This window comes from Notamacropus eugenii, chromosome 6, assembly GCF_028372415.1.
Source record: "Notamacropus eugenii isolate mMacEug1 chromosome 6, mMacEug1.pri_v2, whole genome shotgun sequence".
NCBI classification, from domain to species: domain Eukaryota; kingdom Metazoa; phylum Chordata; class Mammalia; order Diprotodontia; family Macropodidae; genus Notamacropus; species Notamacropus eugenii.
The window spans coordinates 3,508,261-3,523,543 of NC_092877.1; the positions used below are offsets into that span (position 1 = coordinate 3,508,261).

At 40.7% G+C, this 15,283-nt stretch overlaps 1 protein-coding gene across 15 annotated transcripts in view; it reads left to right on the forward strand.

Moving 5' to 3' along the window:
• The window catches only part of CELF1 (CUGBP Elav-like family member 1), a 114,177-nt gene that overhangs the window by 73,265 nt on the left and 25,629 nt on the right, over window positions 1-15,283 (forward strand). For 3 of the 15 annotated variants that reach the window (XM_072617570.1, XM_072617569.1, XM_072617578.1), the window contains exons 1-2: window positions 14,071-14,261; window positions 14,759-14,946. In XM_072617570.1, the coding sequence (XP_072473671.1) occupies window positions 14,086-14,261; window positions 14,759-14,946 (364 nt within the window). In that variant the 5' untranslated portion in view covers window positions 14,071-14,085. Of the gene's footprint in view, window positions 1-14,067; window positions 14,417-14,758; window positions 14,947-15,283 lie in introns of those variants that run through there. The other 12 variants (XM_072617579.1, XM_072617580.1, XM_072617583.1 and 9 more) reach the window with 10 other exon arrangements.

Consider the following 15,283-nt stretch of genomic DNA (forward strand, 5'->3'; position numbering starts at 1 on the left):
CATCTTTAAAAAGAAGAAAATGGTACTAAAAAAAAAAGCTTTACCCTAATACTTTGTGATTTTTAAAGGTTGAGATTAGTTTTGCTTCCTTCGTTTACTTATCTATCTATCTATCTATTTATTTTTAGAGATTGAATTTTTTTATTTTCAGTGTTCTGCAGTCACTACCATCTAACTTAGATTTTTTTTTCCTCTACCTACCCCACACTTCCCCCCTCCCTCCCCAAGATGGCATGCAGTTCTGTATAGGATCTACACATACATTCCTGTTAAATATATTTTCACTGTAGTCATGCTATGTAGAAGAACTAGAATGAATGGGAGAAATCATGTAACAAGCCAAAACATAATACACACAAAAAAAATGATCTGCTCCATTCTGCGAATGAATTCCATAGTTCTTTCCCTGGATGTGGAAGGCACTTTGCCTTAGAAGACTATTGGGAAGTTTCTTTTTTTTTTTTAAGTCCTTGCATTGCTATGAAGTTCCAAGTCTAAAAAATTCTCGCACACTGTGGTCATTGCTGTGCACAAAGTTCTCCTCCTTTCACTCAGCATCAGGTCATATAAGTCTTTCCCGACTTCTCTGAAGTCTTCCTGTTCATTGTTTCTTATAGCCCAGTAGTACTCCATTACATTCATATACCATAATTTATTCAGCCATTCCCCAGTTGATGGGCATCCCTTTGATTTCCAGTTTTTGGCCACTACAAAGAGTGCTGCTATAAATATTTTTGTACATGTTGGGACCCTTTCCCGTTTTTATGATCTCTTGGGGATACAGTCCTAGAAGCAGTATTGCTGGGTCAAAAGGGTATGCACATTTTTATAACCCTTTGGGTATAGTTCCAAATTGCTTTCCAGAATAGTTGGATGAGCTCAATGAATTAGTGTTCCAACTCTCCCACATCCTCTCCAACATTTATCATTTTCCTGTTCTGTCATGTTTGCCAATCTGATAGGTGTGATGGACCTCAGAGTTGTTTTGATTTGCATCTCTTTAATCAAAAGTGATTTAGAGCATTTTTCATATGATTATAGATATCTTTAATTTCTTCCTTTGAAAATTGCCTGTTCACATCCTTTGACCATTTATCAATTGGAGAATGACTTGCTTGTTGTACATTTGACTCAGTTCTCTATATATTCTAGAAATGAGGCCTTTATCCCCAAGATTAGCTGTAAAAATTCTTTCCCAATGTACATCCCTCTGAATTTTGGTTGCATTGGGTTTGGTTGTGCAAAAACTTTTCAGTTTAATGTAATCAGAATTATCCATCTTGAACTTCATAATGCTTTCTATCTCTTCTTTAGTCAAAAATTCTTCCCTTCTCCATAAATCTGATATATACACTATTCCTTGCTCCTCCAGTTTGTCCATGGTATCAATCTTTATACCTAGATCGTGTACCCATTTGGACTTTATTCTTGTGTGTGGTGTCAGGCATTGGTCTATGAAATGGAAGAAATTGAAGGAATTAGAGTAGGCAGGCAAAGAAGAAACTAAGTTATCGCTCTTTGCAGATGATATGGTGATATACTTGGAGAATTCCAGAGATTCAAGTAAAAAAGTCCTTGAAATAAGAAACAACTTGGGCAAAATCTCAGGTTATAAAACTTACCTGCACAAATATGCATTTTCCATATATTACTAACAAACCCCAACAGCAAGAGATAGAAAGAGAAATCCCATTTAAAGCTACAGTAGACACTATAAAATATCTGAGAGTCTACCTGCCAAAACAAAACGGGGACAGTATGAACAGAATTACAAAATACTTTTCACATAAATAAAGTCAGATCAGTTGCTTGTGAGTAGGCCAAGCTAATATAATAAAAATGACAATTCTACCTAAATTGATTTATTTGTTTAGTGCCATACCAATGAAACTATCAGATAATTGTTTTCTAGAGCTGGAAAAAATAATATCAAAATTCTTCTGGAAGAACAAAAGGTCCAGAATATCAAGGGGACGAATGAAAAGAAATGCTAGGGAAGGTGGCCTAGTGCTACCAGATCTCAAATGGTACTATAAAGCAGCAATTATCAAAACCACTTGGTACTGGCTAAGAAATAGAAGGGTGGACGAGTGGAATAGGCTAGGTACTCAAGGCGCAGTAGGCAATGAATATAGCAATCTCCTGTTTATTCCTTCTTGTTCTCCTCTTCCTCTGACCTTATCTGCATCATAAGTTCTTACTTTCCTTTTAATTTCCCCTTTACACTCCTTCCCTATGACACTGGAATTTATTTTCCTCATGACTACTCCCTCACCTGTCTTATCTTCCCTCTTAAATTTCACTCTCCTATGCCCTCTCTGTTCCTACTTAATATTTTATTTCTGTGCCACATTTTTTGTTTGTACGTGAGGACTCAACCTTACTTGGTCTGGGTGAGATGAAAGTGAGGTTCAGGAGATGCTTGTACCTCCTTTCCCTCCTCCATGTTTGGGTTCTCTTCATCTCATGTCCCCTCATTAAGTCTATCCACTTCCTTTTCCACTGTGGTCCCCTAGCTATTTCTCTCCATCTTCTTCTCAGCCTTGGAAGCAGAACAGAGTTGTTCCTGGGCCCTCTGCTAGAGTGGCAGCAGACAGAGCCCTGGAGTCAGCAGAAGCTGAGGGAAATCCACTCAATCACTTTCCAACTCGAGGACCTTGGGCAAGTCACCCCACTTCCTGAGCTTGAACTCTTCATCTGCAAAATCCCTTCAGCACCCCTCCCCCCTCGACTGTGGTGAGGATCAGACCTTTCTGTGCCCTGTAGACGCTGGATGTTTTATTGCTGTCATTGCCTCCTTCACTTTTCTCTGTCACTCTTAAGGAAATTCGGGGCCTTTCCATTTCTGGCCTTTTATCAGGAATGCTTGGAAATCATCTATTTCCTTAAAGGTCCATTTTCCCCCCTATAGAATTATAATTGGTTTTGTCAGTTAAGGTATTCTTGGTTGTAAGCCTATTTGGAATATAATATTTTAAGCTGTCTTCTCTTTTATAGTTTAATTGCCAAATCTTGTGTGAAACTTTGGAGTTTCTTTCAGGAGACATTTTTTAAAAAATTGTCCTTTGGTCCTAAGAGATCTGTTCAGCTTCAGTTTATTTGAAATTATTTGAAATATAGTATCCAAATTTTTATTCTTTAAGTCATCTTTTAGAGGTAGTAATTGTTCTCATGTATTTCCAGTGTTTGTGAGGAATGTGGGCTTCTCTAAGGGCCCACTGTACCACTGTCCTCTCTCAGTTCTGCCAGTAACAAACATTTTAACAGTGAAAACCTAGTTCAAGCTTGAATAATAAATAGTCCATTCTTTGCATTCTTGATTATGCAGTTTTCTATACATATCATCCCTTACTTTATAGATGAAAAGAAAGAAAACCATTTTCTTCTTTCTTTTTCAGGCCAGTCTTGATTGTTATATTACAACATTCTTTCTGTTTACATTGTTGTAGCCAATATTACTGGAGAAAGTGCTGTCATGAATACTTGGACACATATCAGACCTTTCTGTGTCCTCCTTTAGCTGTAGGTCTGGAAGTAAGATCTCTGGGTGAAAGGATTAAAGACATTTTAGTCACTTTTATTTCCTATCATAATTTCAAATTACTTTCATAGTTCATAGTCCTCCAGTAATGTATTCTGCACCTCGTCTTTCTGCAACCTCTCCAGCATCAACTATTTCCATCTTGTGTTAACCTTACCAATCTGCTAGGCTTGATGACCAAGTTCTCTTCTTTTTGGTACGGTTCAGTGAAAAGGTCACTGCTGACTCTGTGTGACCTTGGGCAAGTCATTAATCTTTGTCATCAGTAAAGCAAGGGCCTTGCATTAATAACCCTTTATATCTCTTCTGTGTCTAAATCTATGATCTTGTGATCCACTGGAATTCGTTATCTCAGGAGGAATCTGGTCATACCAACCAGAAAGCTGAATATGAATCAGAAGAGTTATGTATCAGGTGATGTGCCTTGTGATTTTCCATTTACACAGTTGTTTTCTAGGATAAAATACGTCAGTTAAATGGGTTGGAGATGATATAGATATAGTTTATCCTGATTTTTCAAAGAACATTGTGTATGAAACAACGAATCTCTACCAAGTACAGCTTGGATTTTCTAAAAAAATGTTATTAAAGATGATTGTATTAGCACTCTTGTCTATCGATGGCTCTCTTTAAACTTCTTTCTCTTCCCCTCTATATGTTTTTTGCTCTTTCATTGACATTTTTCTCTCCTTTTTTAATATTATAACATTCTCCCCCCTCTCCACCCCATGCCTTCCCTGTAGTGAATAATTATGATCAAATAAAAGAAATTTGCTTTTTATACCTATGTATGAATCGTCTAATTTCATTATCAGTTTTTTGGAGTTGTGATTGGCCAGTTCATGTCATTGATCAGGTTTCTTAAAGTCTTTTCAGACTTATTTTTCTTTGCATTATCATAGTCATATAAATTGTTACCTTGGTTCCATGCAAATTAATCTAAATTTTAACAAAACATTCTACAAAGTCACCTGTTTGACCCCTGAAGACTAAGTGGAGATAAACTGATGGCATAGTAAAGTAATGGAACTTGAAGTTTTCAAATGGCTGGGCAGCAAAAAAAATGTTCTCCATGACTTCTTTGAAGGAGATCTCCAATGGAATGCCACCAGAGGCTGTCTTTAACCAATGCCAGTTATATGATGATAGTGATTTGGATAAATGCATGGTTGGCATTTCTCTAAAATGTGCAGATAACCCAAAGCTAGGAGATAAATCTAACGTTGTATAACAGTTGTGAATCCCAGAAGATCTCAACAGATCTCATATAAGTAGCGCCCCCACAAATTTTGTGGGTTTTCTCCTCCCAAATGCATGCTTACTGAAAACAGACTCACTCATGCAGTTCTTTCAGAGTTATGTGACCTCAGGAAGAGTTTTCTCCTAGTCCATTAAGAAAATGCGGTTCTACTTTAGAACTTGAGCTGTCCTGTTATTTTCAAATGATATTGGCCATTCACTTTGGTCATTTGGGAAGTAACATCAGGTTAACTTTGGTTTCAGTGTTTTATCTAGATCACAGGTTCTTCACCTTCATTTTTCTGTCACAAGCTGCTTTGGCAGCCTAGTGAAACCTAGGAAACACTTCTCTCAGTAATGTTTGTAAATGCATAAAGTGAAATACATAGAATCACATTGAAATATGGTTACAAAAGGAGTAAAAAGCAGTTCAGGGGTCCCATTGGAACGCCAAATCAACAAGCACTCATTAAGCACTACTACGTCTTGGGTCCTGTGCTCCATGCTGGGGGTATGAAGAAGAAGACAGCACAGCTGCTCTTAGGGAGCTGACACTCCAACCGGGGAGACAGTGCAAATGGCTGTGTATAAATGACACGCATTTATGCACGCATACATGTACACTTTTTTTTATACGTTGAAGAAGAAGAAATAAGAGTAAATTGAAAGCAATCTCCAAGCAGTAGCACTGACATTAAGCAGGGCAGGGAGAGAGTTTTCGCAGAAGGTGAAACTTTAACTGAGACTTGAAGGAGGTCGGGTTGGGCAGGAGACAAGATGAGAAGAAAGAGTCCTAGACAAAGGAGATAGTGAAAAGACACAGCGTTGGAAAGGACTTTAGAAATCAAGCAGCCTCCCTGCTCAGCAGTGCTACCTTGTGAGGAGGGCTCTAAGCCATGGTGCCCAGCCAAAATGACATGATTCTGAAACCTCATTTTCACAGAGACTGGCCAAGATGAGCTGCCATGAATGGTTTAACTAGTGAGCCAGGAAGATGGAGAAGAAAGGCCTATCGAGCAGAAACCTGTCAAATTGCTCCTCACCTTCCATCTCTCTGGCCCTTTCTGGCCAGTTGTGAGGTTCCCTACTATCCAGTACCACACCAAAGTATGTGCAGGTAAATAGGATTCAGCTTGGAAGAGCTATGGTGCTGGCTGGTTTCTATCCAAAAGTGACACATACCATGGTTACGCTGGGGACCCTCATCACCAAATAAGTCTGCTGACTATCACCAGACAAATATGTAGCAGCTGAAAGAATAGTATTCCAAATTTATCCTCTTCCCAAGGAAAGCATCTGCCCATAAAAAGGGCTGTCTCTTTCTTAAGGTTAGGAACCCAGCTTTCGCTATCATTTATGCTCATCAGAAATGTCTACAAGAAAGAGAAATCTTGTGTCGTTCACAGAAGATTAGAAGAATTTCAAGGCAATTGCTAGGCATCGGGCCAATCAGCCTGGTCCAGTGCTGGTCTTTTTGGAATCCAGGCACAACAAGCCAAGGTGGCTTCAAAGCAGGATGTAGGGAAGAAGAAGTGAACAGCTTCTGGGAACTTGCAGCAAAATAATGCAAAGCTACAATAACAAAAGTCAGACAGAGGATTTTATATTTGTTCCTGAATGTTCCTGATTTTTGTCTGCTCCCTCCCTTCCCCCCACACAAATACATGTAGTTAGTGGACAGTGTTAGCACTGGAAAAGGCATTCCCTTGTTTGAAGGTTGGGAATATTGATGCTTTATCAGAGGCTAAGTTATTTTATTTTCTGACACTGGCACCACTGTGATACAGTTCCACATTCATTTCATTCCTGGACTGTTGTAATAGTCTGCCCATCAGTATCCCTGCCTCAAGTCTTTCCCCATTCTAATCCATTCTCAGCTTAGCTGGTCTGACCTTTTATCTGTCTGTCTGTCTGTCTGTCTCTTTCTCTCTCACATCTCCTTGCTCTTCCTTACACAAGAAACTCCATCTTACTTGGTGTTATTCCCAATGCTTGGAATTCTCTCCTTCCTCACCTCTTCTTCCTCCTGGGTTCCTTCAAGTCCTGTCTAAAAAATCCTGCCTTCTGCAGGAAGCTGTTTTGATACTCCTTAATACTAGTACTTTCTGATGATTCCCCCCCCACCCCCCCCAATTTATCCAGTGTATGTCTTGCTTGTACATAACTGTTTGCATGTAGCCCTCTACCTTGGACTGTGAGCTCATTGAGAACAGGGACTATTTTTTTTTTTTTACTTCCATAGTATCCCTAGCACTTACCACAGTGCCTGAAACATAGAAGGTGCATACTGAATAACATTTGGCTTACTGGAAGTAATAGGGAACCAGTGGAGCTGAGTAGGAGGGCTGCATTGTCAAACCTATTCATTAGGAGGATCCCCTGTCAGCTCATTGGAAAATTGATTGGAGTGGGGAAAAATGAACCAGGGACGTGAACCAGAAGACTATTACTGGAGCAGTGCAGGCTTTGCATTGCTGTTGAGGAGGGTCCTGCACCAGTGTGGTGGCTGTGTCAGAGGAGAGAAGGTGTGTATATAAGAAACATTGGAAAGGTGCAATCAGTAGGACTTGACAACAGATCAGTTAATGAGAAGCAAGAGGAGTGATGAGAGGGTTACTCATTACGAGTCTGGGTGATTTGGAGGATGATAGTTCCCTCTATGGTAATTGGCACAGTTAAGAAGAAGGGAAGACTTGAGGAGAAATAGGAGTTCAGTTTTGAAGAAGTTTAAGGTCTGTAGGGACCATCCAGTTCAAGATGTACAATAGGCATTTTGACTTGTAAGACTGCTGGAGCTCAGGAGAGAAGTTATGACTGGATAGATAAACCTCAGAATCATCTGCGTAGAGAAGACCATTGACTTCTCAGTAATGAGAAGCTAGTGGGAAGAAAAGATCCAGAACAGAATCTTGGGGCACACTCATGATGAAGAAGCCAGCACAGGAGGCTGAGAAGTAGTCAGACTGGTAGTATACTGCAGGATAAAGAAATGACATGGAAAACCTAGAGAGAAGAGAACATTACATGAAAGAAAATGATCTGCAGCGAGGTCAAGACGAATGGGAGGTTGAGGACAGACCATTAGATTGGTAACCCTGGAGAGAGCAGGTTCAGTTGGAAGATGAGGATGGTTGGAAGCCAGATTGTAGAGGGAATAGAACGAAAAGAAAGGAGGTGGAGGTAGCAGTTACACATGGCTTTCTCAAGGGTCTTGAAAGGGAGGGGAAATATAGAATAAACTGTGGAGGGATCATCAGAGCAAGTAAAGACTTTTTAAGAATGGGGAAGACATGGGTGAGTGTGGCAGGGAAGTCGCCAGTAGAAAGGAAGAGGCTGAAGATTAACGAGAGATTGGGGATGATAGCAGGCAGTTTGCTGGAGCACGTTGGATGGAGTGGCATCAGAGGTGCATGTAGTAAAGCTTCCCTTGACAAGAAGGCAGGCCTCTTCTTCATGTGAAATGGGTGGAAGAGATCTGAGTAATGTGAGATAAGGGAAGGAAAAGGGAGATTTCAATGATTGTTCTCCATTTTTTCACTTAAGTATGAAGAAGAGTCCTTACCTGAGGGTAGGAGAAAGGTGCCATGGGAGACCTGAGGATTTATGAAAGTGTTTGGCATAGCTACTGTGGTGAGTGGGAGAGTGAATCTGTTAAAGTTATAAAATAATTTCCTTGCCCAGTAGAGATTACGTAACATAAATTTGTAGCAAGCCCATTTGGCACAGCTGTGTGATGTTATCTGGCTCCAGTCAGAGGCGTATGAATTAGGGCAAAAGAGGTAAATGATGAGTTCTCCAAAGCTGGGTTTGGGCTGACTGTGGTCAGTGAAAGAGCAGGAAGGGGCAGGGGGATCCAGATGTAGAGGTAGTGTAGAGAAGAACTGGTTCACCAAGGTTTCGAGACAGGGGTGAAAGCATAGTCATTACGTAGCCATTTCCCATTGGGGAAAACTGAGGAGTAGAGGAGTGTGATGGTCACAGTGAGAGGAAAGGAAGACAGGTAGCAGGGGGTCAGGAACAGCTGGGAGGGGAGTGAGGACCAGAACAGAGACCTGCCCAAGGAGGATTGTCCCGGGGTTGAGGGGCAGGCCTTTCCAGGATAGCCCAGTTCGAGAAGGTGGCAGGAAGTAAGGAGGACCCAATGAAAGAGTCTTGGAAAAGGAGTGAGATGTGAGTGAAGGTCGCTGCACCTTGTAGAAGGGATTCTGTGTGGGAGAAAGAGGCAGGCTTTACCAGGAGATAGTCCAATTGGAGAACCCTCAATCTGGATGGTGATAGCTTTTGTTGTTAAGCCATGAGCAGATTTTTGCAAGGTGAGAAAATAGCTTGGGTCTATATAGATCCTTGGGCTAAATTTTATTTTCAGGCATTGCAGAAAAAAAATCTGAGTTCCCACTTTAACTTCCTCTTGTTTTTCTCTACATATATTTTTACCGTTTCATTGATACTTTTTTCTTTCTTTGCATCTCCTTCCTGCCTCCCTCTCTCCCTTGAAAAACCCTTTTTACAAAGAAGTGCCATTCATGCATACGGTTTGGTTCTAGAATCCCAAGTTGGTCCTTAGTTAAATCTTTATCCCTTTTAGATTTGATAATTTGCCACTTTTCTTTGAAATATTTCAACTATATGAGTCGGGAGGAATATGGCCACAGTTTATTCTTATGTTATATTTAAGCATGGGGAATAAAGATTGTTTAGGGGTGAGTTACTAAGAAGAAAAGGGAGAGTCGCCTCTTATTTTCAGAGGACAAAATCCCTTTCTTCCTGCTCAGAGCTTTAGTAGTAAAGTGCATTATTTGACCAGTTGCAGACCCATTTTCTTTTTAAAATATTTATTTTTAGTTTTCATCATTCACTTCAATAGGATTTTGAGTTCCAGATTTTTCTCCCCAACTCTCCTCTCCCTCCACCCCAAGAAGGTATGTAATTTGATATGGGCTCTACATACTCATTCACATCAAACCTGTTTTCCACATTTGTCCTGAACGGGAAAGATCACAAGAAAGAAGAAACAAAAAAAAGAGAGAATGATATGCTTCAGTCTGTTCTTTGTCTGGGTGTGGGCAGCGTTTTCCATCGTGAGTCCTTTGGGGTCGTGTGGCTGTGACGGTGCGCAGTGTTCTGCTCCTGCCTGCTTCACTCAGAGAAGTTCAGGTTTTTCTGAAGTTGGCTCCTCATCCTTTCTCATAACAGAATTGTATTCCATCACAGTCATATACCACAGCTTGTTTAGCTGTTCCCCAGCTGATGGACCTCCCCTCGATTTCCAGTTCTTGGCCAGCACAAGAAGAGCAGCTACAAATATTTCTGTACATGTGGGTCCTCTTCCCGTTTCCGTGATCTTTTTGGGATGCAGACCTAGAAGTGGTATTGCTGGGTCAAAGGGGATCCACAGTTTTATAGCCCTTTGCACAGAGTTCCAAATTGCTCTCCAGAATGGTTGGGTCAGTTCACCACTCCACCAATGATGCATCAGTGTTCCCACACTCTCGCCAGTGTTTATCATTTTTCTCTTTTGTCACGTTAGCCAATCTGATAGGTGTGATGTGGTACCTCAGTTGTTTTGATTTGCATTTCTGTATTCAATAGTGATTTAGAGCATTTATAGGTAGCTTTAAATTCTTCATCTGAAAACTGCCTGTTCATATCCTTGGACCATTTATCAGTTGGGGAATGATCGTATTTTTATAAGTTTCATGCAGTTCTCTGTATGTTTTAGAAATGAGGCCTTTATCAGAGATGCTGATGCTGTAAAAAATCTTTCCCATTTTTCTGCTCCCCCTCCTCATATTCGTTGCATTGGTTTTTGTGTGCAAAAGTTTTTCAATTTAATATAATCAGAATTATCCATTTTGCGTTTCATAATGTTCTCTATCTCTTGTTTGGTCATCAATTTTTCCCTTCTCCATAGATCTGACACGTAAACTATTCTCTGCTCTCCCAGTTTGCTTATAGTATCAGCCTTTATATCTAAGTCATGTACCCATTTTGACTTTATTTTGGTATAGGGTATAAAGATGTTGGTCTATGCCTAGTTTCTTCACAGGCACCCTTTCATACAGTAATATTCTCATATGTTAGAACTCCAGTGCCTAAAAACTGTATGCAGGATTAAATTAATTAAAATTAATCTTAGGGAAGATTCATAAGAAAAATTTTAAAGCTCAGACCAGGATAGCAGATATTTTGGGGAGATATATGAGATCAAGATTTGTGATTTAGGACTGTCTATTAAAATATAGGTTTCTGTAGATGGGGTCAAATAACAAGACAGGATTAAAAAGGGAGAATTATCCCAAACTCTCATGAAGAAAATTGGCAAACTGTTTGCCAATGCCCTGATACCTCACAAAAACTCTGAAATGTGTAATTAAAAACATAGCTATTGATCCTTCAACATGCATTTATTTTATGAATGCCTGCTGCGTGCCAGACACAAACACCTGTAAACGAAAGTATAGAAGACAACCAAGTTACATCATACTGACCTTGTCGTTTATTGACAAGATGACAAACCTGGTACATTTGGGGAATACTGGATCTTAGAAATGAACTTGACCAAGTCTTTAATTAAAACATACCAAAATATTGGGCAGTGGACAGTTAGATGGGTTCAGCTAGATGGCTGAACGAGCAAACTCAAAGAGGTAGTCAGTGGTTAAATGTTAGCTTGTCAGAAGGTCTCAAATGAGGTACCCTCAAATAATGTGTGCTTGGTTATGTGCTAGGTTATGTTTTTATGAGTTGCTTAAAGGTATAAATGGCTTGCTTACCAAATCCTTAGATCAAAGAACTGAATGAGTTTCCTAACATCTTGTCCGGATCAAAATTCATTATGTTTTCAATCCTAGGAGCCAAAAAAATCTTGACAGGTTATACTGATTTAAATCTAATAACATGAGATTGAATAGGATAAATGTGAAGTCTTAGATTTAGTCTCAGAAAATTGCACTTCATAAGTACAAGATGAGTGGGGAAGACACGGTAAGATAGCAGTGTGCAAAAGATCTGGGAGGTTTAGTGGACTTGAACTCTGTGGGGCGGCAGTGCGATGTAAAAAAAAGCTAATGCTGTTTTAGGTTGCATTAAGAGAGGCATAGCTTCCATTTTGTGGCATTCTGTTGTACAACAAATATGGAGTATTAGGTTTGTTTCCATAAGCCACAGTTTAGGAACGTCATTGATAAGCAAAAGAATGCGGACAGTTGTCACAAACTAAGTGCACCATTCTGTAGATCTCTGCGTAAAAAGTGACTTTTATGTAATGCAGATTTGCCCATAGACATTGGGAAGGGAAGGAGGCTGGCAGGCAGGAAAGGGGGCACTGTGTGCCTGTGGGGCACAGAAGAGGGGCAGCACACAGTTCAAAGAAGTGAGGGCGGGCAGAAAATTCAGAGCAGGAGGCGGAGCACATAGGGGCTGGAGCCAGCGACGTGGGGGCCTGGCCAGAACTGAGAGAAAGAACAAGAGGGCCAGACACAGGAGAGGCCAGGCTACATGTGGAGCCCAAGGACAGATGGGAAAGGCTAGACTGATGGGACAGGTCTTCTCTCAGTGCCAGAGGTTCCTGATCCAGTTTGTGATCCAGTTCGTGATCCAGTGGTGGCAGTCTCTCTGGGCTTCCTTTCTTCTGCTTTCATTCGGAGGGTGTTCTTTTTTTGCTTGTTTAGTGGGTGTATAGATGGTCATAGAGTGTTGAGAGAGCACAGTACTGTACGGTAAAGTTACCATAGGTGGTGGGGGTTAGGGGAATGCAGAATTCTTTATGTAAAATCGAATTTGCATAATGTGAATTTACTTAAAGTGAGAACTGTCTGTATCCAGAAGAGAAAAGGGCCTAATGATTAGTTGAAGGTATGAATGCTGTTTACCAGAAGTCTTAATGTACTTCCTCACTGGGGTATTGGACTGTATCTCTTTGACTTCATAGGCAGAACCAAGGGCCGTGAGGACAAATTCAGAGGTAAATTGAGATTTGATGTCACAAAGAATTTCCTAACAGAGCTATCTAAAAGCAGATTCAGCTTTCTGTAGGGGAATTGATTTATTCCTCCTGAAAATTCAAGCAAAGGAGAGGTAGGTTTGTTGGAGAAGGGATCTTTCTGAATGGATGAGACTAAGAGATGTCCCAGAGGTCTTTTCCAGTTCTGAAATTGGTGAAATATTAGCTGACTCTTTTGGATGACGACTAATTAGCAGGTTTGGAAAAACCATCGCAGCAATACAAATACATTTGCAGGACATCCCGAATTTGAGCTCTTAATTAATGTGCTCAATGTTTCCTAGTTAGTCTTAGACTGAAAAAAAGGCAGTTAGAAGTAACGAATCTTGAAATTCAAAGGAAACAAGACAGGAGAGATGATTGGAAGAGCAAAAAAAAAAAAATTGTTTAATGTGAGAAGGATTATAGAGCATGGTTAAAGATGGAGGGAGAGAGCAAACTGTCACAGATTGGTGAAAATCTTAGGCAAGTTTGAGGAGTTGGTAGAAGAAGTGATTTGGAATTTAATTGGCTATAAAGGAAATGAAAAGAAAAACAGCCTGAAAGATTGATAAAGGGGAAAGGCAAACAGAAGAGTAAAAATGTGATGAGTGTTGTTGCCCTGTAATTCTCTCAAGAGGATTTCCAAGAGTCCTGGTGGGGTTTGAGTTTGGTGAAATGGCATTCATTAGTATGGAGCTAGGTTGAATAGCATGACAAAACCAAGTGGGGATACTGAGTCTCAAGGTAACTGAGAGACAGGAAAATGAATGCATCTGCCGAATGTAATGGGAGAGAAGGAACATTGTATTTCAGAGAGTACAATGTCTGAAGTTTACATCTAGTGCCTGTGCTTGGATTTTAGTGGCAAGTTGGAGTCAAAGGATCTGGTGGGATTTGGTCCCAGCCCTGCCCCTCCCTTCCTCTGTGGCACTGGACTAGCCTGGTCATTGTCTTCACCTTGAGTTTACCAGTGTGGAAGATGAGGAGGTTTAACTAAGTGACCTGAGTTCCCTTTTTGCCCTAAATTACAATGATAATCATTTTTACATTTTTTTCCTTCAAAACCTAACTTTGCTATGTGAGCCTTGGACTCAGGATTATTGGAATTATTATGAATCACTTTTGTCGATATTTTACTTGTGCCTTCTGAACTTTGGTCTAGGAAATTAAGAACTTGTCTTTGGTCCAGAGCTTTAAAAGTTTTCCTTTATGCAAGTCAGTTACTCTTGTTCTTATGGTCTTTTCATTCCATTAATTAAACACTTTGGAAGTTTGTTTAGAAGTGGTCATCTTTGGAGTAGGCGTTGCCTCTGATTCTGCTATGAAATTCTCATGCTCAAGAAGAGCATTATCATTCCCGTGGCAACAGACAATGCTGTCCTCAACACAGAATGGTGACTTCACTGCGGGAGCCGACAGAAGGGGAAGCCATGGTGGGAGGGACAGCCAAGGAGCAGATTGCCCGGAGGCTCCAAAAGAAAAGAACATGCTTATCAAGTAGACTTTCCTTTCCCTGTGGGGGGAGCGGAGGATGAGGGGGGTAGCGCTTCAGGCCTCTTGGCAACGTTTATTCCGTTGTTCCATGTCCAAGTGACAAGAGCTCCTTTGCCTCTTGATGTAAGCTCCTTGAGAGCAGGGACTGCTTCGTTCATGTATGTGTTTGTCTTTTGTCTTGGTCTTTGTGTGCCCGGCTTCTAGCCCTGTGCCTGGCACATCCATAGTAGTGATTAATAAATGCTTGTTGTTTGACTGATTGACTTAGCTCTTGGGGATGTGCTCAGTGTAAGCAGGAGGAGCCTTCCTGGTTCCTTGTGTCTCTCCACATACCCTGTTCTTCCAGTTTTCTGATGTATGTAAGTGTACATCTAAGGTGCTGGAATGTACTTGATGGAGTTCGTAAAGAGGCACTGTGGTGCTGTGGTCGCTTAGAAGAAAAACCTTCGAGTTGTGTGTGACTGGACCTTGTGATAGAGGCTTCTTTTTATCCCGTGCAGCTCAAAGAAAATGAATGGAACACTGGATCACCCGGACCAACCTGACCTCGATGCCATCAAGATGTTTGTGGGTCAGGTTCCTAGGAGCTGGTCTGAGAAAGATCTGAGGGAACTCTTTGAACAGTACGGTGCTGTCTACGAAATCAACGTCCTGAGGGATAGGAGCCAGAATCCTCCCCAGAGCAAAGGTGAGCACTTGGGTTCTGTCTCCCTGATGAGAAAACCTTCAATTTTCCATGTCTCCTTCCTGTCGCACGTGATCCTACGATGATCTGTTGATCAGTTGATCTTAGATTTATGTTTTCTCTCTGCTCAGTTGCTTTTTCACTTAAGAAAGAAGGCTTCCCTTTTAGCTAAACTTGACTTGGTTCAGTACCTGGTATGAAGGAAGTACTTAAGAGTTTTTGACTTGGAAGAAAATAAAAAGTCACTTAAGGACTAAGTACTTGGGGATGATAGGAATGAGGATGATGTCTGATACTCCTTTCACTTCAGAAGACATTTCATAAATAAGCAAGGGCACAG